The 25160-nt window shown below is 33.3% G+C and overlaps 1 protein-coding gene, 1 long non-coding RNA gene and 1 pseudogene across 4 annotated transcripts in view; 1 reads left to right on the forward strand and 2 right to left on the reverse strand.

Moving 5' to 3' along the window:
- The first annotated feature begins 456 nt into the window (after window positions 1-456).
- On the forward strand, window positions 457-3440 carry LOC136065571 (uncharacterized). 3 transcript variants are annotated; one of them, XR_010627190.1, is made up of 3 exons: window positions 457-1255; window positions 1371-1505; window positions 3173-3440. It is a non-coding gene; the product is annotated as an uncharacterized LOC136065571 (long non-coding RNA). The 3 variants fall into 3 exon arrangements; XR_010627189.1 differs by having other exon boundaries at window positions 458-1255; window positions 1374-1505; XR_010627188.1 differs by lacking the exon at window positions 457-1255 and having other exon boundaries at window positions 1290-1505.
- LOC111987795 (protein NRT1/ PTR FAMILY 3.1-like) lies at window positions 1719-8496 on the reverse strand (annotated as a pseudogene).
- A 5147-nt stretch (window positions 8497-13643) lies between these two features.
- The window catches only part of LOC111987787 (uncharacterized), a 28618-nt gene continuing 17101 nt past the window's right edge, over window positions 13644-25160 (reverse strand). The window contains exons 3-7 of the mRNA XM_065769151.1: window positions 22562-23121; window positions 21208-22154; window positions 17028-17245; window positions 15126-15685; window positions 13644-14718 (exon numbers count right to left, since the gene is read on the reverse strand). Coding sequence (XP_065625223.1) covers window positions 13770-14718; window positions 15126-15685; window positions 17028-17245; window positions 21208-22154; window positions 22562-23121 — 3234 coding nt within the window. The 3' untranslated portion in view covers window positions 13644-13769. The remainder of the gene's footprint in view (window positions 14719-15125; window positions 15686-17027; window positions 17246-21207; window positions 22155-22561; window positions 23122-25160) is intronic.

Raw genomic sequence — 25160 nt, forward strand, 5'->3', positions numbered from 1 at the left:
AAAGAAAAAAGGTAGGAAACGTGGACGTGGACGTAAAATAAGTGTATCCAAACGGATACCAAGTCTCTCCATTGTTTTTCAAAGCAATAGAGATCATGACATCATTAGTCCAAAAGTGAAAACAAGCATACATAACTCTGATACCAATGTTAGAAAATAGAGCATATACATCTATAGGATCATGTATTCTTTTGATCCAGGCTGTAAGTTATGCCTCCATAGCTTGAACAACTGTTGTTCATGGTGGTTATCTAAAGCGTAAGAGCCATAGGATAGAACCCAAAGGCATGAGAGCTAGAATGATGGAGAAGAAAAATATATTATATTTTCCATGAGTTTACATATGAGGGAGGCTACACCCTTTTGTAACCCACTCCCATGTAACTTATAATCTTATTAAATGGGACTAGCCAAAGGTCATGTCTGCTAATACCAAATTCTAACAACTCCTTTAATACAATATTTATATAACAAGTTTAAAGAAAGAGTAAACATTAGGTCCAAAGTTGGCATAAAGCAACTCTTTTATGCCACCAATAATAATGCACCACATCAGCCAGTAACTTTAAACTTAATACACCTTATTACACACAATTATAACCCACAAAATATCCCAAAACTCAAGTGTATTTTTCTCTTTGATCCCTCTCATCTCTGTTGGTCTCTCCCTCTCATAAAAACCCAACACCAATCTACCAGAGCTTCTTTGACCAATGCATTTAAGCTTTATATTCCAGATTTTGACATATCATTTGTGAGCACTGGAAGGCCAAGCATAGATTGCATGTTTCCTTCTTTTTTAGACAATATAGAATCCAGATTGAGCCAGCAAACACAATCAACAAAATCCCTTAATCATTTTGTGCATCTAGCAACAAAAACCCCAACAACCCAACCAACAAAAAACCAAGCAAATCCAACAAATTTTAGCAACAAAGAAATTTTTTGCAGTCAACTGACACAAATCAATCAGAAAACAAAAACCCAATACTCCAATATGAATTTGAGATTGAGAAATCAAATAGAAAAAATTACCTTCCACGGTGTGTGAAATTCTGGTGATTCCTTCTCTCTCACTCTCTTTTTCTCTCGAGTCAAGAAGTTTTGTAGATTCTGTTGGCTCAGAAAGCAAAACCAATTTGACCAAGAAGCTTGAAGCCAAAGATTAATGCATAAGATATATTTGTAATGAGAGAAATTTTCAGATACAATGTGAAAAGGGAGGGGAATTTTTTTGACTCTCTGCTTCCATTTGGTATTTTCTTATTATAATTTTATAGTTTTTTTGTTTTGTTTTGTTTTGTTTTTTTGTTTTGTTTGTTTTTTTTTTTTTTTGTTTTTGTTTTTAATTTTAATTGAACATACCCTAGCAGCCCTTCAGAGTAAAGATGAGAGCTTTTCTGGAAAAACATGCTCACCCCACGCTCTCGCACTCCGCTGCCGTGCTTCCCGATTTTTTGGACTCAGTTGTTGGAGCATCATCGTTGGGTGATGGCAGATCAGAGGTGGTGTGAGTGATGGCAAATCGGATGAGTAGAAACCAACGATAGTGACCAACAACAAGTGACTCATCCACATGACTTTCAGGCTTGATTTCCCACAAATCCAATTCTAATTAGTGACTTATTAAAGACTTAAAATACGACCCATGTTTGCAATAAAAAGGCCCACAAAAATATTTTTAAAGTTTTTTCCATAACTGGGTGCTGATTACTTATGTGAATGAATTACTGAACTGGATTTTGGAGTTCTAATGAAGTTGGCTTGCACAGTATTATTATTAGGCTGAAAGTGGAAACTAGTCTACTTATTTCCCTTAAACTGCAGGACAAAAAAAAAAAAAAAAAACTGAAAAATCAGAAAATTTAAATTAAAAAAAAAAAAAAAAAAAACCACTTTAAGATGCTCTAGTGTATAGTCATATTCCTTATGAACAATCCTAAGCTGTCTCATTTCTTCCAAGGCCAAGCTCCACCTCTCCATGTCCATTCCTACCATCTAAGATCATAGAGGGGACTTTATTTCCAGCTAGTTCTTCAACTTCCTCCTTGCAAGTTTCACTAACCTCTTCCAATGGTATAAAGCCAACTACATATCACATAATATACGAGATTTATTACTTGGATGCCACTAACAAGCCAGTAGGAGCATTCCAATCTTCCCCTATTGAGGTTCCTATCAGGCAGCCAGTTGCTTTTCATGCCTGAATACTTATAAACCAGTGATACAATCAGTGTGCCTAAATAGTCTCCCATTGCTATTGCTATCCAATACAGTGCTAGAGCAGTACTTCTCATGCTTTCAGGTGATTGATCATAAAGAAATTCCAAGTGCCCCACAGACATGAATACTTCAGCTACCCCTTGTAGGCAAAACTGAGGTGCCAACCAAAAAACAGTAATAGGAACAATTGCATTTGGATCATCCAATAAGTTGTGATCAGAAGCCTCTGCTTTTCTCTTGATTTCACAAACGATGCAACAATTGTAGCAAGAATGTTAACCACATAGCCTACTCCCATTCTTTGTAGGCATGTGATGCCTGATGGATTTCCTGTGAATTGACGAGCAAAGAGTACAAAGAGACGTTCATACAGAACAAGGCCAATGAGCATGGTTATGTTGCTAAAGATAGACAAGGAGGCTGGAGGAATTTGAAAGGCGGAGACAGGTGACGATTCATAGTGCGAGCTTGTTGAATGGTGAAGCTAAGCAGGTGAGAAGATGAGGCAAAAAGTAAAATTCCAGCTGCCCATATTGGAAAAATTCGGATAATGCATTTTCATTCCTCGACTCGATGTACAGTGGTGGTGGCTTTGAATCTGTTGCATTGCTATCTGTTACTATTGCAGCTTTATCAAACCACCTGCAATCATATACACAAGACTCAGCTAAACCATTCAATGAATACTTGCTAGAATAATTGTTAATTAATTAAATCCAACATTTTCTAACATCTTAAAATTTTTGGACAACATGTAATTTTATCATGGTATCAAAGCGACTGATCCTACGTTGAAACTTGTCTCTGCTCTACCTCTCTACCTCCCATTTAAACAATTAAAAATTCCACATGTTGGGCGTCATTTATTAAGAAGAAGCAAAGTGAATCATATTCACTAACAGTGTACTGATTGAACACACGATATTAGTAATGAGCATTTGTGAAGNAGGTGGTGTGAGTGATGGCAAATCGGTGCTGGATTTTGATGAGAGGGAGAGAGTAACAGAGATGAGAGGGATCAGAAAGAAGAATACACTTGAGTTTTGGGATATTTTGTGGGTTATAATCGAGTGTAATAAGGTGTATTAAGTTTAAAGTTATTGGCTAATGTGGCGCATTATTATTGGTGACGAAAAGAGCTGCTTTACGCCAGCTTCGGACCTAATGTTTACTCTTAAAGAAAATATATTTCATATCTATTAAGTTTTTCTAGAAAATGGTGCATGTTTGGTTAATAATGAAAGATTCTCTCTCTCTCAAAAACAAGTCTCTCCATTGTTTTTCAAAGCAATAGAGATAATCACATCATTAGTCCAAAAGTGAATAGCATACGTAGCTCTGATACCAATGTTAGGAAATAGAGTACATACATCTATAGGATCATGTATTCTCTTGCTCCATGCTGTAAGTTATGCCTCCATAACTTGATCAACTGTTGTTCATAGTGGCGCTTGCTACTAGTGCAAGTTACACAATATCCAAGGCTTAAGAGCCATAGGGTCCGTTTGGATAGCACTTATTGTTGCTGAAAGTTGCTAAAATGATTGTTGCTGAAAACACTGTAGCAAATAATTTTTAAATGTGTGAATAGTGTTGTGGGACCCACTTTTAATATTAAAATGACGTGAACAGTGCGTAAACAGTACGTGAACAGTGCACGCACAGTACTTTTTTTCCCCAAAGTCAACAAATGCGGAAGGAAAAAAAAAAAAAAAGGCAGAAAACGCGAGAACAGAAACGCTGCGACTTTAAGGGCAATCCAAACGCACACATAGGGTACGTGAGAGAATGATGGAGAGGAAGAATATATTCTATTTTCCATAAGTTGTACATTTGAGGGAGGGTACACCCTTTTGTAACCCATTCCCATGTAACCTATAATCATATTAAATGGGACCAGCCAAAGGTCATGTCGCTAATACCATCCAAATTCTAACAACTTTCTTTAATACAATATTTATATAACAAGTTTAAAGAAAATATATTTCATATCTATTAAGTTTTTCTAGAAAATGGTACATGTTTGGTTAATAATGAAAGATTCTCTCTCTCTCTAAAACAAGTCTCTCCATTGTTTAACCAAAAAAAAAAAAAAGTAATTTTCATATTTTAATGAAATATGTCTTTTTCTCTCCGCCTCTCTCAAAAAGTAGTCCATGCAACAAGTCACCATTAAACTACTCTTTTTTCACTCCTATCCTTGCTTTAAAATAAATAAGTTTTTATTTTATTTATAATTCTATATATACTAATACTATTGATGTGAAAGGAATTTATTATTAATTTAATTTTAATTGAAATTTAAGGTCGTTGGGTACTGGGTGATTCTACTAAATTTTTGTAAATTATAAAGAAAATATGTATGTATCCCAAATTATATCTGCTTCACTCTATCTTTTGCATCTGCAATGACATTCTACATTATACTTAAAGAATGTTTTAAATTACTTACTTGAATTGATTTGTGTGTAGAAGCCTTCCATGCAAAGAAATAGCAGCATCGAGCTCTCTATTTTCATACAAGTGAGCAGGGTCTTCTGGTACTACTTCTTTCCTCTTCTTCACTGCTGCAACAATTACTTGAGCCAATCTAACAAAGGGACTACTCCCAGGTTTGATTCTATTATAAAGAGGTGAACCCACCGAAAAGGCTATAATTGACAAGGCCATGGCTATGGTTGGAACTCCAAGACCCCAGCCCCAACCCACATTATCTTGGATGTAAACCACAAAAGTCAGGGCAGTTAGTGTTGCCATTCCCATGCTAAAGTAGTACCAATTGAACAAATTCCAACTTCTAGCTGCTACACTAGATTTGGTCATGTCAAATTGGTCTGCAGCAAAGGTAACAACACAGGGCCTAATGCCACCTGAGCCAAGAGATGTAAGTAGCAGAGAGATGTAGAGGACCCAAAGCTGCAAGGCTGAGGCTTCCTTGCAGTTCATTTGAGTTGGGCATGGGGGAGGCTGGAGCGTTGGCTGAATTGCTGATACGGTGATGCTAATCAATCCCTGCAAGATGAAGAATGAGAAATTGATAAACATTCTAAATTTTCACAAGCCAAATATATGATCATAAGAAACGCTAAAGTTTTTTGTTGCTGTCGTTGTTAGAATAGAATAAAATAAGATTACATTCAATCCACCGCAACTCAAAAAGAAGTTGTTGTGAAAATGTGAGATATTATTCTGCTTATACTGTCATATGAATAAATGTGCATTAAATTGTCAAATTTTTCTACCAAAAAAAAAAAAAAAGAATAGTCAAATTAAATTAAAAGATCAATGATGCAGATCTTGTACACTAATATAATCCATCTCATTATGGGCCAAAATATTTTCTCGCAGTTTTCATTATTCTGATTAGCCATGGAACGTAGCATGAACTCATCATAATGTATAGGAAAAATTACGTGCGTTTAGTGAAAAATGATTTTTTACAACATTAATGAATAGTTAAGTTATAGTTCCCCTTCTTAATTTATCAGTAAAAAGGATTCTTTTAATAATGAACTTTAGACCTGTAAAGCATGGTGTTGCTGTTTTTACCAGTTCATAGATAATAGAACCAGCCATGATTGTCCAAAACCGCCCGGCAAAGGAGTCAGCAATTAAAGCACCCAACAGTGGCATGAAATTGGCAGTTCCAGTGAAGTTGCTGAGTGTGTTGGAGGCTTGTACCAGCGGCATTTTAAGCTCTTGTGTTAGGTACGTTATCACGTTGGCATGGAAACCAGTTGCTGCAAATTTATCGCATATTTCATTTGCTGGGAAACAGAGGGGGCAATATTTAGTGTACTTGGCTCATGAATATAATGACCATTAAAATAGCATGGGAAATTTATGCATACTTATGTGTCAATACATATAGTGGTACAAAGTTTTTACAAAAAGTGTGTTAGGAGTATATAGTTAAATGATTAAATTTATCATCTTATTAACTTAAACTTTTGGGACAATTTGTAGTTTTACATGTATCAGAGCATGAGATTCTAAGTTTGATCATTGTCCGGTAATTTAACAAAGTGATAATTTATTTAAGAGTACAAATTTTAATATATAAGATTTTTTTAACAAAATGATCGATGTTTCGTAAGTCATAAAAAAAATTATATATTTATTTATTATGTTGTCAATTGTAAACTCTCTTTAGCAGGATCGATTAATAATTCTAATGCTATAAGAATTTTCATAACTAATAAGATGATAAATTGCGATTGATGTAACGAAGTAATGTCAGTTGTGGTTTCAGTGTAAGTGATATTGTCCACCTCTAACATTGTTGTAAATGTGGGCCAAACGAGGGGCCCTTAGAAAAAAGCTAATGCAAGTTGTGAATGAATAAATTTTCTATTGCATTCAGCATATATATATATATATATATATAAATAAAGAAGGTCTTTTATTTTCCAAATAGAAGAATAGAAATTCCTTCTTCTTTTCGCTGGATAGGTGGGTCAAATCTTTTCCACAAAGCTTTCCACTTCTAGTGGATAAAGGTCTTTTATTTTCCAAACAGAAGAATAGAAATTCCTTCTTCTTTTCTCTGGATAGGTGGGTCAAATCTTTTCCACACAGCTTTTCACTTCTAGTGGCCCACTAACTTTCTTTTGATTGTGTTTGTTCAACGATATTGGGACAGTCAAAACTAAACTTTTTTTTTTTTTTTTTTTTTTTTTTTATTGCATTCAGCATATATATATATATATATATATAAATAAAGAAGGTCTTTTATTTTCCAAATAGAAGAATAGAAATTCCTTCTTCTTTTCGCTGGATAGGTGGGTCAAATCTTTTCCACAAAGCTTTCCACTTCTAGTGGATAAAGGTCTTTTATTTTCCAAACAGAAGAATAGAAATTCCTTCTTCTTTTCGCTGGATAGGTGGGTCAAATCTTTTCCACACAGCTTTTCACTTCTAGTGGCCCAACTTTCTTTTGATTGTGTTTGTTCAACGATATTGGGACAGTCAAAACTAAACTTAATTGGGACTTTTGAAATAGGGGACAGCCAAAACTAAACTTAATTCTAGATTGGGAGTTTTGTTTAGTGAAATATTGGGACCACTACTATTAAGGCGGCTTAATTGCATTTGGATCAAAGTCGTGCATATCTTGAGATTTATTTAACTCCAAAAGGAAAATTGGTAAATCTCAAATTAGCATATAGGAGAATACAAGTATACATAGACTCCATTATACACATAAATTTCAAATGTGTAAGAATAGATGTAATAGGGTGTGTATAATAATCACTACCCTAAAATAGGTTGTTGGATTGTCTTCAAAAATCTTTACCATATATACAGTGATAATGTTGCAATGCGTTAGTAATTATATTAGGATTGTTAGACATTATGGCCCAAGTGGCCTAAACCAGTTCTACACTCATATAGTTGTAGAACAAACATATTAACCTTATGTTAGTCTATAATTAGCCTAAAGTTTGTCAAATATTCTCTAGTATATAAACTCTATATTATGTTCATTGTAAAACAAGTACTTAATATTAATATTAATATGTAGCTATCAAGGGTTTTCTCATTGTGGATGTAGATTGTCAAGCCGAACCATGTAAACCTTTATGTGCGCTCTTTTTTTCATGCTTCCACTCATCATTCAATCGTCACACACCATCACACAACTTTATCTAGGATCATCTAATCTGATACATACGGTGATAACATAATGAAATTACCATTCGTTCTAAAAATTGATAAAACGAAAAAAAACAAATTTAACTATTTAGTCATTATCCTAACTTAGCTCATATGTATATTTTGAGATGGTAGCTTATAGATACTCAAACACAAGAATAAAATGGTGTTTTGATTTGAAAAGAAAAACCAAGAAGCTCTAATTGGATATCTCCCTAGCTGAGAGTTCCTTGAAAACATTGTCAATCCCAGACAAAAACAACAATAGGAAAAAACAGCCGTACGACTAGAACAAGAATTTGCGAACATTCCAAAGATGAATGGCATTGTTTTGATTCCTCCAAGCTTCTTCTTCTTCTTCCTCATGACTTTCCTTTCGTCCTTCATCTTCTCTTGCTTATGATCAACATCGGCAATGTTCTCTTTGTCCAAATACTCCATTTGTGGTTTTCACCTTCACATGCTAAGGCAAGTTTCCAGAGGAGGTCTATATATTATGGTCGGCAATTGGATTTAGGAACAAGAATAGTGGAGAGGTCAACTATATGATGGAGGGGACCCACAGGACTCCATTCGGTCCATTGGTGAGATGCAATTTCTTATGACATATGTTTGCACTAATTGAGGTTGTATTTTCACTTAAATAAATGGTATGGTTTCTGCATGTCGTAGAAAATAATACCCTCTTTGTAAAACCCTTAAACTAAATGGAATAAAAATAGGGGAAATAATTTTTCTATACTATATGTAAAGTATTTAAAGGAGGTAATAGTAGATATTTTAAGTAATTTTCTTTAAGGATTTTTTAATAGATGGTGAAATTTATGGTTTTATTATTGTTGATACATGACATTTTTGTGAGTTATAATTAAGTCTGATAATTATTAGATGTTTTCACATATGGGCTCTGACAAAAGAACACGTGTCATCATTCTATGTATCCACTAACGATTCAAATAAATTGTGGAATTTATAGGGCATATTTAATGACATTTTTTTTTTTCATTTAATGATAGTTTTTAGACATATTATATTATAGAAAATGTTTGAAAAACCAATCAAGAAGTGAAAAAACCGAGAATCGGTCTCCTTTCTAGTTCTTTGATCGTTTTGGTTTTTATAACCATGATTATAGGTCATTGATATAGATATGAGCCACTTCTTCTCATGTTCATAATAGTACAAAAAAATGTTTTTTTTACAAAAGGGGTTTTTTTTTTTTTTTCTAAGTAAGTTTTTCAAAATGATTTAGTTAAAAAATTTTAATCGCAACTAATTTAGTTACATAGCATCTTTTAGAATTCAATTTCAAGTTTTATGCAATTCAGTGATATGTGGCAAAAGTAGAACTTAATTTTCTCCAACTTTAGTTCCATGTTCCACTGAATTGCATAGAAGTAGCAGAACTCGACTTTGGTGAAATCAAATTCAATGTTCGACCTTGACATTCAGAAAATTGAATTCCAAAAAGACACTAATTAACTAAATAAGATGCAATAAAGACTATAATAAAATAATTTTTTAAAAACGAATATTTAGCGCAATAAAAAAAAAGGGGCCATACAAAAACGTTTGTACTTCAGAATAAGAACCCGAGGCAATGATTACAATAAATTATGACAAGCAGTCAAATGGTCTAAGAAATTACCAAAACTTTAGTCATTAACTGTAGTATAATTAAAGTTGTTACGTACACGGGAATGATATGAGCTGTGAGCTATAACTTTTGAACTTATAGTCAACATAGTCCACTTGGAGCGATCCGGAATGCAATTTGGATTTTATCATTCACCAAAAGTTATGTAGGACTAAATAAAAGTACAAAGTTTGATTAAAAACTTTGTTACAATATAAGGCTGCAATTTTTTTTTTTTTTAAATTAACATTATTATATATTTTGAAAATTAATCTGATCATTGGATTGCACTTTTTTTTTACGCATTTAACATATATTGATATATATCAAATTTTGTGTCAATTAAATGTCATTTACTATATGAATCATAAATTTAATTTTTATGCATAATTTTAAACTATAAAAAAACGTAATTTAAGTAGTTGAATGAAGACATTGCTATTGACTTTTGATTTTTTGAAAATTTTATAAGCATGTAATATATAAGAAGATAATGTAATTCAATTATAGATTTGTCAAAATTCACATTTAATAAAAATATATTAAGTAAAGTCATAGTCTTATACTATAACTAAGTTTGTAGATAAACTTTGTCCTAAATTTTATACAACTCCTTTGATAAATAATATCAAGAGTCACACAAAGGCCACATAATAAGTTGAATTTGGACTCACTTTTGCTGCTAAACGGACACTTAGCTTCTACCATCAACATTAATTGGAACTAGTCTCATAATTAAGGCTATCCATTTGGCACAAAGACCCGATGAACCTACTCAACCTGGACCGACTCGCAAGGATTCGAATGATTTTAACAGCAAGCAATGGTCGACTGTAGTTCTCCATGGTCAAGTTCGACTGAAACAAGTTGAATAATAGATTTCCTCCTTGGGAGCCGATGAAACCCAACCTATTTGATATCCTTCTCTTCCTCCCATTTTCGATGAGTCTTCTGTCCATATCTAGCAGGAATCTCCTCTCTCCACCATTTTAATGGCTTCGACCTAAATCCATCAACGACTCATTAAGACTTGATTTGACTTAACTTTTGTTCCTCATTGACCCGCGGCTTCATTCTCCCCTAACAGAAGTGATTAGCTCAAGTTTGAGTTGAGCACAAACCTGCCTATGAACACCCTACTCACGGTCATGGGCGAAATCATGGCAAACTAAAGTAAATTGAGAATATCAATAGTAAGAATTACACCTCGGGAAAGGTTTCTCTTCAAATTAGTTTGAAGTGAAACCCTTCAAACTCCTCATATATCTTTTTATTAGATATGAATTTTGAAAATATAATTTTTGGATTGCATGTTCTTATTATATCCTCCATGGTTGCAAAATTTCAAGAAGATCAAATATTAATAGCTATGCCATCAATAAAAATGTTTAAATTTCAAGTTTTTGTGATCTAAAATTATGGATAAAAAATAAGTTTATTAATTGAATAGTAAATAATATCCAATTTCAACGAAATTTGACATGCATGTTAAGAACATAAAGAACGTGCAATCTAACAATTAAATTTTCCAAATTCACTTCCAATTAAAAGATATAGGAGGAGTTTGAAAAATTTCATCATCTTACACCTTTACAGTGAGTCATCTTTCTTTTTTAGGCAATTGCCTAAAGCTCTCAAAATTTTATTTTATTTTTTTAACAAAACCTGTAGCTTTTGTTTTATAGTACTCCTATAATTCTATAGTTACATAACAATTTTAAAGAAAATACATTTTTATATATGTTAAGTTTTTTTCTAGAAAATGTTATATGTTTGGTTAATAATGAAAGATTTTCTCTCTCTGACTCAAAAGAATCCAACTAAAAAAAAAGTCTTTCCATTGTTAATTTACTCACCAAAAGAAAAAAGAAGAAGTACTCCGCCTCTCTAAAGAAGTAGCTCCTGCAACTAGTCATCATTAAACCGCTTTTTTTTTTTTAACTCTTAATTATAAGATAAACAAGTTTTTTATTTTTGTATATAATTCTTTATATACAATTGATGTTAAAGGATCTTATCATAAATTTAAATTTAATAGAATTTGTCTTTAATTTTGAATGTTAAGGGTTTTGGGTGATTCTATTAAAGTTTTGTAAATTATAAACAAAATATATCAAAAATTATAAGTGAAGAACAAATAAAAAATGATCTTGATTGAAATCATTGTCTTAGACCTAAAATTATATCATATAAGCCTTGATTATAAAAGGAGAAAAACAAGAATAGTGACCAATAGGTAACTCATCCGCATAACTTTCAGGTTTGATTGCCCCACAAATCCAATTCTAATTAATATATACGTGTTAAAGTATAACACGTGTTCACAACAAAAAGGCCCAAGAAAATGTTTGCTAAGTTTTTTCTATAACTAGATGCCAATTATTTTAGTGAATGAATAGTTGGAAACGGTAAACCAAAATGTGCCTCTTGATTTTTCCATAATAGTTTGTGTTTCCTGTTTTTTCTTAATTGTTTGTATTTATTGTTATTCTATAATGTTTGTGTCTTAGTTGAATTGAAAAGTCATTAGAACTACCGCGCACTTTTAGTGCGTGGTCACTCCATAAGTATAAATGCTTGCGGGGTGTGGAGAGCAAGGGCCGGGTTCAAGTCACCAGAAAGAAGCTTCATACATATATACACTTAGATTAAGTTAGAATAAAAATTCTATTTTATATCAAAAAAAAAAAAAAAAAGTCATTAGAATAAAGATAACTCTTGTAATTCCACTTGGTTTGAAACTCTATAAATGGCCGTATAGATGTGGTGTGAATGTGGGTGAGAGAAAAATATAAAGAGTGAAAGGAAAAAAGTTGTTGAGAGTACTCAAAGTAGCAATCTAATATTTTCCAAAGTAAGATAGAAAGTATTGGAGAGTGCTTAAGGCAGCAGCCTTATTTGTGAGACTTTTTGTTAGGGTCATTTTTTTTTATGTACTGACTTATCCTTTAACAAAATGTACTTTACTTTTATTTAGGTAGATCTAAGTTGAGTTTAATGTATCAAGAAGTATTTTGCTTAACTACATCAAGTGGTATCATTAAAGACATGAAGATTGATCCAACAAACAAATGAAGAAAAGTTGATTCATTAAAGATCGACACTAGTCTCGACACTAGCATTTATCAAGAATTGATGAGAAGCTCAACACAAGTTCAATTTATCGAGAATTATGATTTTAGAAATCTCAGATTTGAAATTCGGCCTATGATAACTTGGATGATTAAGGTTTCTTTTTCTACAACCCTAGACCATATAAAAGGCTTATTTTAAAGTCATCAAAATTACAAAGATTCAATTAGAGAACTTATACATTCTGTGAGAAGTTACTGCATTTGTGTGTCTTAGGATTTTGTAACCAAGTGTTTTCCAATCTTCAACGTGATTTGAAGTGAAGAATTATGCAGCTAACAACAATCAATTAGTTGCTGGAATTAGTCACGTACTAAGATCCGTGAATGAGAAAAAGTCTACTACAAGATCAAGTCTAATTAGGTATTAGAGCAAATGTTTAACTGTAGGTTGGTATTTTGTGATAGGCCATGATAGTGGCAAAATTCCCTATACTTGTAACCGCTTGATTATTGATTAGTGGATTTTTAAGAGTGGTAACCTGAAAATCACCTAGTGTGTTGTTTACCTTGCGAGAAGTTTTTCTCATTTGTTAACAAATCACCGTTTCTATTTAATTTTCATTGCTTATTAGTTTATTTGGTGAATTGTTGGTGCCTCCACAATTTTGCATATAATTTGATCTAATTAATCAACTTGAGTAATTGAATTAATTAACGGGGTTAATTTATAACCCAACACTTTTGTAAAAGATTGTAGCCTTATTTGTGAGAGCTTTGTAACAGGTCTTAGCCTTATTTGTGGGAGTTGTACAAGGCCATAGCCTTTGTTGTTGAGACTTTTGTACATGGTAACAACTTGATTTCTCTTTGTTTGTGAGTTTGAAGTTGTGTCTAATAAAATATTCATTCCCCTCTATATTGTGAGTGTATAGTTTGTTATTCTCCCTATTAAGGGTTTGCAAAGCCAAGAAAGTAGTATCAAAACTTCTGCCATTCCAGCATCAATTACAAAACTGGATTTTGGAGTTCTAATGAAGTTGGCTTGCACATTATAATTATTGGTTTGAAAGTGGAGACTTGTTTTCTTATTTCACTTAGATTGCAGGATCAAAATACAGGAAAAAACAACAACGAAAAAACCCCATTTACGGTACACTAGTTTATAGCCATTATCAACAATCCTATGCTGTCTCATTTCTTCCAAGCTCCACCTCTCCATGGGCATTCGTACTATCTAAAATCATAGATGGTATTTTATCTCCAGCTAGTACTTCTTTATCTTCCTCCTTGCAAATTTCACTAACCTCTTCCAATGGCTTATAAGTATAAAGCCAACTACATATCACATAATATAAGAGATTTATTACTTGGATGCCACTAACAAGCCAGTAGTAGTATTCCAATCTTCCCCTATTGAGGTTCCTATCAGGAAGCCAGTTGCTTTTCTTGCCTGAATATTTATGAACTAGTGATACCATCAGTGTGCCTATATAGTTTCCCATTGATATTGCTATCCAATAAAGTGCTGCAGCAGTGCTTCTCATGCTTTCAGGTGATTGATCATAAAGAAATTCCAAGTGCCCCACAGATATGAAAACGTCAGCTACCCCATGTAGGAAAAACTGAGGTACCAACCAAAAAATACTAATAGGAATGATTGCTTTTGGATCATCCAATAAGTTGTGATCAGCGGCCACTGCTTTTCTCTTGATTTCAACAAATGATGCAACAACTGTGACAAGAATGTTAACCACAAAGCCTACACCCATTCTTTGTAGGCATGTGATTCCTGATGGATTTCCAGTGAATCGACGAGCAAAGGGTACAAAGAGACGTTCATACATAACAAGGCCAACGAGCATGGTTATGTTGCCAAAGATAGACATTGAGGCTGGTGGAATTTGGAAGGAGTGAGACAGGTGACGTTCCATAGAGCGAGCTTGTAGAACGGTGAAGCTATGCAGGTGTGAAGATGTGGCAATAAGAGCAATTCCGGCTGCCCATATAGGAAGCATTCGGATAATGCATTTTAATTCCTCGACTCGATGTACAGTGGCAAGCTTCCATAAATTTGGTGGCTTTGAATCTGTTGCATGACTATTTGTTACGACAGCAGCTTTATCAAACCACCTGCAATCAGATACACACGAAGCAATTTAGGCATTCAAATTACGTGTTAAAATAATGGTTTAAGTGATTGAATTCAACATTTCTTAACAACTTAGGCTTTTGGGAAAAATTTATCAAGTTATCAAAGCAAGTGATCTTAAGTTCAAACTTGTGTCTGCTCTACCTCCCATTTAAACGATTAAAAATCCTGCATATTGGGCCTCATTTATTTAGAGGAAGAGAAGAGAATTGTCTTCAGTACATTTGTGTACTTACTGAACAAGATATTAGTAATGATCGTTTATGAAGGATATATGGCTAATGCCCAAACTATTTTAGTCACTATCGGACGAAGTAGCTCTCAAAACGTGCTTTGCAACTGCAATGACATTCTACATTATGCGTAAAGGATGTTTTATATTGCTTACTTGAATTGATTTGTGTGTACAAGCCTTCCGTGCAAAGAAATAGCAGCATCGAGCTCTCTATTTTCATACAAGAGAGCAGGGTTTTCTGGTACTACTTCTTTCCTTTTCTTCACAGCTGCAACAATTACTTGGGCCAATCTAACCAAGGGACTACCTGCAGGTTTGATGTTATTGTAAAGAGGTGAACCCACCAAAAAAGCTATAATTGACAAGGCCATGGCTATGGTTGGAACTCCAAGACCCCAGCCCCATCCTACATTATCTTGGATGTAAACCACAAAAGTCAGGGCAGTTAGTGTTGCCATTCCCATGCTAAAATAGTACCAATTGAACAAATTCCAACTTCTAGCTGCCGCACTTGATTTGGTCATGTCAAATTGGTCTGCAGCAAAGGTAACAACACAAGGCCTAATGCCACCTGAACCAAGAGATGAAAGCAGTAGAGAGATGTAGAGGACCCAAAGCTGCAAGGCTGAGGCTTCCTTGCAGTTCACTTGAGTTGGGCACGGTGGAGGGCGTAGCGTTGGCAGAACTGCTGAAATGGTGATGCTAATCAATCCCTGCAAGGTGAAGAATAAAAAATTGATAAACATTCTAAATTTTCACAGGCTAAATATATGCTCATAAAAAACACTAACAATTGCTGTTGCTTTTTCAAAAAATGTACAAACGCAAGTGACATTGCTTATAGGCATGAGCTCCCCTGGTGATGATAGTTGGGAATTTTCTGTAGTACTTATCAACAAATGGTATTATTATTAAGGACCTTGGCATTTAAGCGCTAAATTGACTATAACAACTCGTTATATTGCCCCCTGCCCCCCAAAAAATTTCAAAGATAATTGTCAATTTACAACATTTGTCCCCTCCCAGTTATATAACTTGATTGTTTTTTATTTATTTTTTGTTGATATATTTATATTTTAAGACTTATAATCAACACACTATTGTCTCTTTTATATAATAATCAATAAAATGTTGGGATAATTACATAATAATATAAATTTACGTAAGCTGTACTTATTCTATCTACAACAATAGATGAGTGAAGTTTCATTTAATAGATTAGTCTGGATAAGCTATATGTATTTTTATCACAATAAGTGACATTTTGAATTTGAAAAATAATTAGAAAAAAATGTGTTCATGCAAATTATTCTTTGAAGATAAATAAATAAATATATTATTATATTATTGTATATTTTATTGCATTGAAAAAGAATTTGATATACTACATTCGAGTGTGTGTAGATATGTGTACATAAATTTTTCTTCCTAAATTCAAATCCTACCTTTGCCGGCTCAAATCCTAGAATATATATATATATATATATATTCTATATTATAGATAGATTAAGTGGTTTAAATGATGTAGATTATGTGGAAAATTTTTTAACTATATATGAATGGATTCTCATATGGCAACTACAAAATTTCATACATTTTCACAATAAGATGAAATGTCAATCTCATCACTAGTCATAATGAAATAAAATAAAATAAGAATTACACTCAGACTCACCACAACTTAAAAGAATGTTATCGTAAAAATATTGTGAAATTTTGTTATACCATAGACTCTATCATATGAACAAGAGTTTGCATAAAATTAGTCAAATGAAGAAATAAGACGATAATGATGCAGATCTTGTACACTAATATAATTTATCTCATTATGGGCCAAAATATTTTCTCAGTTTTCATTATTCTGATTAGCTAAGGAATGAAAGCAGAATGAACTCATCATAATAAATAGAAAAAATTACGTGCCTTTAGTTAAACTAGTGTTTTTACAACATTAATGAATAGTTAAATTATAGCTTTCCTTCTTAATTTATCAGTAAAAGGGATTCTATAAATAGTGAACTTTAGATCTGTAAAGCATGGTATTGTTGTTTTTACCAGTTCATAGATTATAGAACCAGCCACTATGGTCCAAAACCGCCCGGCAAAGGAGTCGGCAATTAAAGCACCAAACAATGGCGTGAAATTGGCAGTTCCACCGAAGTTGGTGAGTGTGTTGGAGGCTTGTACCAGCGGCATGTTAAGCTCTTGTGTTAGGTACGTTATCATGTTGGAATGGAAACCAGTTGCTGCAAATTTGTCGCATATTTCATTTGCTGGGAAACAGAGGGGGAAGTAGTTAGTGTAGTTGGCTCATGAATTTATAATTATCATTATAATCGCATGAGAAATTTAGGCATACTTATGTGTCAATATTTATTGTGGCACAAAGCTTTCAAGCCTTCAAGATAAGTGATAATAATTTATTTTAAGAGTGGTGTTAGGATTACAACAAATTTTTCTATATAAATCTTACTGATATCATCACTACCGATCATTAAAAAAAAAAAAAAAAAAACTGTAATTTGAATATTCATTTAATAACAGTGACATCAATCACATTCATTATCATCTCAATGCTTACTTCCCTTAGCCCTTACCAAAAATATCCTCCTTGTCAGGATTTTTAAACTCTAAACCTTCTCTTATTGAAGGGGAGGAAATTCCATTACTGAGGTTAATCTAGCTCATGCAGAAGTTGCTGACTTGCTGTCTGGTACAAGTTCATCTACAGTCCCAAAAATGTCTCACAATAGTTTTACAATAAGGTAGGTATCAACGCACCATTTTTTCAAAAAAAAAGAAAAAAGTATCAACCCCACCATAGGTCACAATAAAATGAAATAGAATAAAAATATATATTATACTTAGACCCACCATCGCTCACCACAAATCAAGACAAGGAGACGTTGAAAAATGTTACGAGATTTTTGTTATTTCATCTAATTTTTACTTTTATTTATAGTATTCTTAACAAAAAAAATATTCAATTTCAATAAAATAAGCGAATTCCAAGTAACCCTTAATACTCGTTTGGATACAACTTATCTGTGTCTACGTTTTCCCCCTTTTTTTTTTTGAGAAACGCGTTTTAACTTTTCCAGTAAATCTGTGCACTGTTTACAAAACTCACGAATCACTTTTTTCAACAAAATTTTCATTAAAATTAAGTTTTACAACATTATTCACATATTTAAAAATTATTTTATTATAATATTTTTAATTTTTAATTTTTAACAAAATAAGCGATACCCACCTACAACCTTACTCATATGACATATTATGATTTTCATATGCTTAATTTAACTTTTGAACAAGTTGAGAAGGTAAAGACAAGGACCCGTGAACATTCTGACAACATTCCATTTTCAAACAATGTGGGCCAAACGAAAGGACCCTTAAAATAAATAAATAAAAAAAAAAAAAAAAAAAAAAGCTTTCAATTGCATTCAGCCAAGAAAAAAAATTTCAACGAAATTTGACATGCATGTTAAGAACATAAAGAACGTGCAATCTAACAATTAAATTTTCCAAATTCACTTCCAATTAAAAGATATAGGAGGAGTTTGAAAAATTTCATCATCTTACACCTTTACAGTGAGTCATCTTTCTTTTTAGGCAATTGCCTAAAGCTCTCAAAATTTTATTTTATTTTTTTAACAAACCTGTAGCTTTTGTTTTATAGTACTCCTATAATTCTATAGTTACATAACAATTTTAAAGAAAATACATTTTATATATGTTAAGTTTTTTTCTAGAAAATGTTATATGTTTGGTTAATAATGAAAGATTTTCTCTCTCTGACTCAAAAGAATCCAACTAAAAAAAAGTCTTTCCATTGTTAATTTACTCACCAAAAGAAAAAAGAAGAAGTACTCCGCCTCTCTAAAGAAGTAGCTCCTGCAACTAGTCATCATTAAACCGCTTTTTTTTTTAACTCTTAATTATAAGATAAACAAGTTTTTATTTTGTATATAATTCTTTATATACAATTGATGTTAAAGGATCTTATCATAAATTTAAATTTAATAGAATTTGTCTTTAATTTTGAATGTAAGGGTTTGGGTGATTCTATTAAAGTTTTGTAAATTATAAACAAAATATATCAAAAATTATAAGTGAAGAACAAATAAAAAATGATCTTGATTGAAATCATTGTCTTAGACCTAAAATTATATCATATAAGCCTTGATTATAAAAGGAGAAAAACAAGAATAGTGACCAATAGGTAACTCATCCGCATAACTTTCAGGTTTGATTGCCCCACAAATCCAATTCTAATTAATATATACGTGTTAAAGTATAACACGTGTTCACAACAAAAAGCCAAGAAAATGTTTGCTAAGTTTTTTCTATAACTAGATGCCAATTATTTTAGTGAATGAATAGTTGGAAACGGTAAACCAAAATGTGCCTCTTGATTTTTCCATAATAGTTTGTGTTCCTGTTTTTTCTTAATTGTTTGTATTTATTGTTATTCTATAATGTTTGTGTCTTAGTTGAATTGAAAAGTCATTAGAACTACCGCGCACTTTTAGTGCGTGGTCACTCCATAAGTATAAATGCTTGCGGGTGTGGAGAGCAAGGGCCGGGTTCAAGTCACCAGAAGAAGCTTCATACATATATACACTTAGATTAAGTTAGAATAAAAATTCTATTTTATATCAAAAAAAAAAAAAAGTCATTAGAATAAAGATAACTCTTGTAATTCCACTTGGTTTGAAACTCTATAAATGGCCGTATAGATGTGGTGTGAATGTGGGTGAGAGAAAAATATAAAGAGTGAAAGGAAAAAGTTGTTGAGAGTACTCAAAGTAGCAATCTAATATTTTCCAAAGTAAGATAGAAAGTATTGGAGAGTGCTTAAGGCAGCAGCCTTATTTGTGAGACTTTTTGTTAGGGTCATTTTTTTTATGTACTGACTTATCCTTTAACAAAATGTACTTATTTTACTTTTAGTTTAGTGACTAAGTGAGTTTAATGTATCAAGAAGTATTTTGCTTAACTACATCAAGTGGTATCATTAAAGACATGAAGATTGATCCAACAAACAAATGAAGAAAAGTTGATTCATTAAAGATCGACACTAGTCTCGACACTAGCATTTATCAAGAATTGATGAGAAGCTCAACACAAGTTCAATTTATCGAGAATTATGATTTTAGAAATCTCAGATTTGAAATTCGGCCTATGATAACTTGGATGATTAAGGTTTCTTTTTCTACAACCCTAGACCATATAAAAGGCTTATTTTAAAGTCATCAAAATTACAAAGATTCAATTAGAGAACTTATACATTCTGTGAGAAGTTACTGCATTTGTGTGTCTTAGGATTTTGTAACCAAGTGTTTTCCAATCTTCAACGTGATTTGAAGTGAAGAATTATGCAGCTAACAACAATCAATTAGTTGCTGGAATTAGTCACGTACTAAGATCCGTGAATGAGAAAAAGTCTACTACAAGATCAAGTCTAATTAGGTATTAGAGCAAATGTTTAACTGTAGGTTGGTATTTTGTGATAGGCCATGATAGTGGCAAAATTCCCATACTTGTAACCGCTTGATTATTGATTAGTGGATTTTTAAGAGTGGTAACCTGAAAATCACCTAGTGTGTTGTTTACCTTGCGAGAAGTTTTTCTCATTTGTTAACAAATCACCGTTTCTATTTAATTTTCATTGCTTATTAGTTTATTTGGTGAATTGTTGGTGCCTCCACAATTTTGCATATAATTTGATCTAATTAATCAACTTGAGTAATTGAATTAATTAACGGGGTTAATTTATAACCCAACACTTTTGTAAAAGATTGTAGCCTTATTTGTGAGAGCTTTGTAACAGGTCTTAGCCTTATTTGTGGGAGTTGTACAAGGCCATAGCCTTTGTTGTTGAGACTTTTGTACATGGTAACAACTTGATTTCTCTTTGTTTGTGAGTTTGAGGTTGTGTCTAATAAAATATTCATTCCCCTCTATATTGTGAGTGTATAGTTTGTTATTCTCCCTATTAAGGGTTTGCAAAGCCAAGAAAGTAGTATCAAAACTTCTGCCATTCCAGCATCAATTACTAAACTGGATTTTGGAGTTCTAATGAAGTTGGCTTGCACATTATAATTATTGGTTTGAAAGTGGAGACTTGTTTTCTTATTTCACTTAGATTGCAGGATCAAAATACAGGAAAAAACAACAACGAAAAAACCCATTTACGGTACACTAGTTTATAGCCATTATCAACAATCCTATGCTGTCTCATTTCTTCCAAGCTCCACCTCTCCATGGGCATTCGTACTATCTAAAATCATAGATGGTATTTTATCTCCAGCTAGTACTTCTTTATCTTCCTCCTTGCAAATTTCACTAACCTCTTCCAATGGCTTATAAGTATAAAGCCAACTACATATCACATAATATAAGAGATTTATTACTTGGATGCCACTAACAAGCCAGTAGTAGTATTCCAATCTTCCCCTATTGAGGTTCCTATCAGGAAGCCAGTTGCTTTTCTTGCCTGAATATTTATGAACTAGTGATACCATCAGTGTGCCTATATAGTTTCCCATTGATATTGCTATCCAATAAAGTGCTGCAGCAGTGCTTCTCATGCTTTCAGGTGATTGATCATAAAGAAATTCCAAGTGCCCCACAGATATGAAAACGTCAGCTACCCCATGTAGGAAAAACTGAGGTACCAACCAAAAAATACTAATAGGAATGATTGCTTTTGGATCATCCAATAAGTTGTGATCAGCGGCCACTGCTTTTCTCTTGATTTCAACAAATGATGCAACAACTGTGACAAGAATGTTAACCACAAAGCCTACACCCATTCTTTGTAGGCATGTGATTCCTGATGGATTTCCAGTGAATCGACGAGCAAAGGGTACAAAGAGACGTTCATACATAACAAGGCCAACGAGCATGGTTATGTTGCCAAAGATAGACATTGAGGCTGGTGGAATTTGGAAGGAGTGAGACAGGTGACGTTCCATAGAGCGAGCTTGTAGAACGGTGAAGCTATGCAGGTGTGAAGATGTGGCAATAAGAGCAATTCCGGCTGCCCATATAGGAAGCATTCGGATAATGCATTTTAATTCCTCGACTCGATGTACAGTGGCAAGCTTCCATAAATTTGGTGGCTTTGAATCTGTTGCATGACTATTTGTTACGACAGCAGCTTTATCAAACCACCTGCAATCAGATACACACGAAGCAATTTAGGCATTCAAATTACGTGTTAAAATAATGGTTTAAGTGATTGAATTCAACATTTCTTAACAACTTAGGCTTTTGGGAAAAATTTATCAAGTTATCAAAGCAAGTGATCTTAAGTTCAAACTTGTGTCTGCTCTACCTCCCATTTAAACGATTAAAAATCCTGCATATTGGGCCTCATTTATTTAGAGGAAGAGAAGAGAATTGTCTTCAGTACATTTGTGTACTTACTGAACAAGATATTAGTAATGATCGTTTATGAAGGATATATGGCTAATGCCCAAACTATTTTAGTCACTATCGGACGAAGTAGCTCTCAAAACGTGCTTTGCAACTGCAATGACATTCTACATTATGCGTAAAGGATGTTTTATATTGCTTACTTGAATTGATTTGTGTGTACAAGCCTTCCGTGCAAAGAAATAGCAGCATCGAGCTCTCTATTTTCATACAAGAGAGCAGGGTTTTCTGGTACTACTTCTTTCCTTTTCTTCACAGCTGCAACAATTACTTGGGCCAATCTAACCAAGGGACTACCTGCAGGTTTGATGTTATTGTAAAGAGGTGAACCCACCAAAAAAGCTATAATTGACAAGGCCATGGCTATGGTTGGAACTCCAAGACCCCAGCCCCATCCTACATTATCTTGGATGTAAACCACAAAAGTCAGGGCAGTTAGTGTTGCCATTCCCATGCTAAAATAGTACCAATTGAACAAATTCCAACTTCTAGCTGCCGCACTTGATTTGGTCATGTCAAATTGGTCTGCAGCAAAGGTAACAACACAAGGCCTAATGCCACCTGAACCAAGAGATGAAAGCAGTAGAGAGATGTAGAGGACCCAAAGCTGCAAGGCTGAGGCTTCCTTGCAGTTCACTTGAGTTGGGCACGGTGGAGGGCGTAGCGTTGGCAGAACTGCTGAAATGGTGATGCTAATCAATCCCTGCAAGGTGAAGAATAAAAAATTGATAAACATTCTAAATTTTCACAGGCTAAATATATGCTCATAAAAAACACTAACAATTGCTGTTGCTTTTTCAAAAAATGTACAAACGCAAGTGACATTGCTTATAGGCATGAGCTCCCCTGGTGATGATAGTTGGGAATTTTCTGTAGTACTTATCAACAAATGGTATTATTATTAAGGACCTTGGCATTTAAGCGCTAAATTGACTATAACAACTCGTTATATTTTTATCTAATATAAATTTTGACGAATCCACTGTTGGATTGTATTTTTTTCTTATATCCTTCATACTTGCAAAATTTCTAAAAAATAAAAAATCAATAACTATATTTTAAGTTTCAAGTTTTCGTAGCTTACAATTATGCATAAAAATAAGTTTATAAATCGAATGGTAAATAATATCCGATTCACACAAAATTTGATATGTGTGTTAATAACATAAAAAAATGTTATTTAATAATTAAAATTTCAAAATATGTAGTAATGTTAATATTTTTAGTGAGAGTTGTAATCTAAGACTACAACTAAATTTGTAACCAAACTTTGTCTAAGCTTACATGTATGGTTGAATATTTATATAAGTAATTCATAACTTCGGCCTTACATTATTTAGATTAGATTTCTTTTTTAATGAATCTTTAGATTAGAATTAAGAAATAAATGATTTAATTTATTCTGTATTTCATGGCCTAAATGGGTGGGGGAGGGTGGGGGGATGAAGGAAAATACTTAGACATGGCAAAACGGTTGGGTCGGGTTGGGTTAATCGGGTTTGCAGATCAATTGGGTCGCGAGTCAAAACGGGTCAATTGAATTGCGGGTCAATCAGGTCTTGGGTCGGGTCGGGTTGACCCGTATTTTTCAAACAAGTTTTTTTTTTTTTTTTTAATTACAAAAACAAATCAATGACAACATGTTTAGAGAGAATGAATAAAATCAATTAAGGAAATGAATTGCACTTAATGCCACATATTAATATCCTTTCAAATCTGACAATTTTGAGCATGACAAAAATTATTTATAATCATAAATTCATGATAGAAAAAATCTTCAATGTTAATAGTTCACTGTCAAAATGCATATAATTACAAGTTTACAACTTCAAAAAGAGATAGATCTTAGAACAAACAAAACAAGTAAGCCAATAAACCATCTTAATCAGTGGAGTGTGGAGCATATATGCCGAGAAGAGGAAGATTGGTCAAAAGATTTAAGGATTGAAAGAACTAAGAAGAGAAGATAAAAGAAAAGAGTAAAGGCACAGTCGCACAGAGAGAAAAGAGTAGAGGTGGAGAAATGGTAAAGGCACAAGTTTTGTGTGAAATTGAAAAAGTGTGAAATGTGTGAAAGTGTGAAGAGAAGGGCAAAAGCGCAAGAGTAGAGGAACTGAGGAAGCTTTGGCCTTTGAGGTTTGTCACGTTTCACATTTGTGCCTTTGGAATTGGACTACAGCTAGTCAGCTAGTCAAATTGAATGAGATTTTTTTTTAATGGTTGTCTTGTCTTGTCTTCTCTCATACTCTCATGTCTGTGAAGCTCTTATTGGTTGTGAAGCTCAAATAGTCAAATTGAATGTGAAGCTATTGTCTTTTCTTGTCTGTTGTCTATATCTATAATCTATTGACTATTGGTTCTAGTGCTTTGTGCTTTATGCACCTAGTATCAGGACATAGTCTAAATATATAAGGTTTGTATTAGTTTCAAGTACGAACGTTTAGTTGGGCTTTGTTATCAGTGTGGTCAGATTGGTCATGAGGTAAGGGATTGCTTTGTTTAAAGGGACCGAAAACAAGGGTGTCTTCCTTATGGGGAGTGGTTGAAGGCAGGGCATCATAGAAATTATGGTTATACAAACAAAGCATGATGTAGCCCGGGGCGGCGGGATGATGATGACCAAGCTGATCAGGGGTATCGGAGTTCTTCACAAAGGAAGATAAACGAGCAGGATTATATAACAATTGGAAGTGGAAGTGGTTCAACATAGGCGGGTAGGTTACCTCAAGGTGGTAAACTCGA

The sequence above is a fragment of the Quercus suber genome, unplaced genomic scaffold (genome assembly GCF_002906115.3).
Source record: "Quercus suber isolate HL8 unplaced genomic scaffold, Cork oak 2.0 scaffold_27, whole genome shotgun sequence".
Classification (NCBI taxonomy): domain Eukaryota; kingdom Viridiplantae; phylum Streptophyta; class Magnoliopsida; order Fagales; family Fagaceae; genus Quercus; species Quercus suber.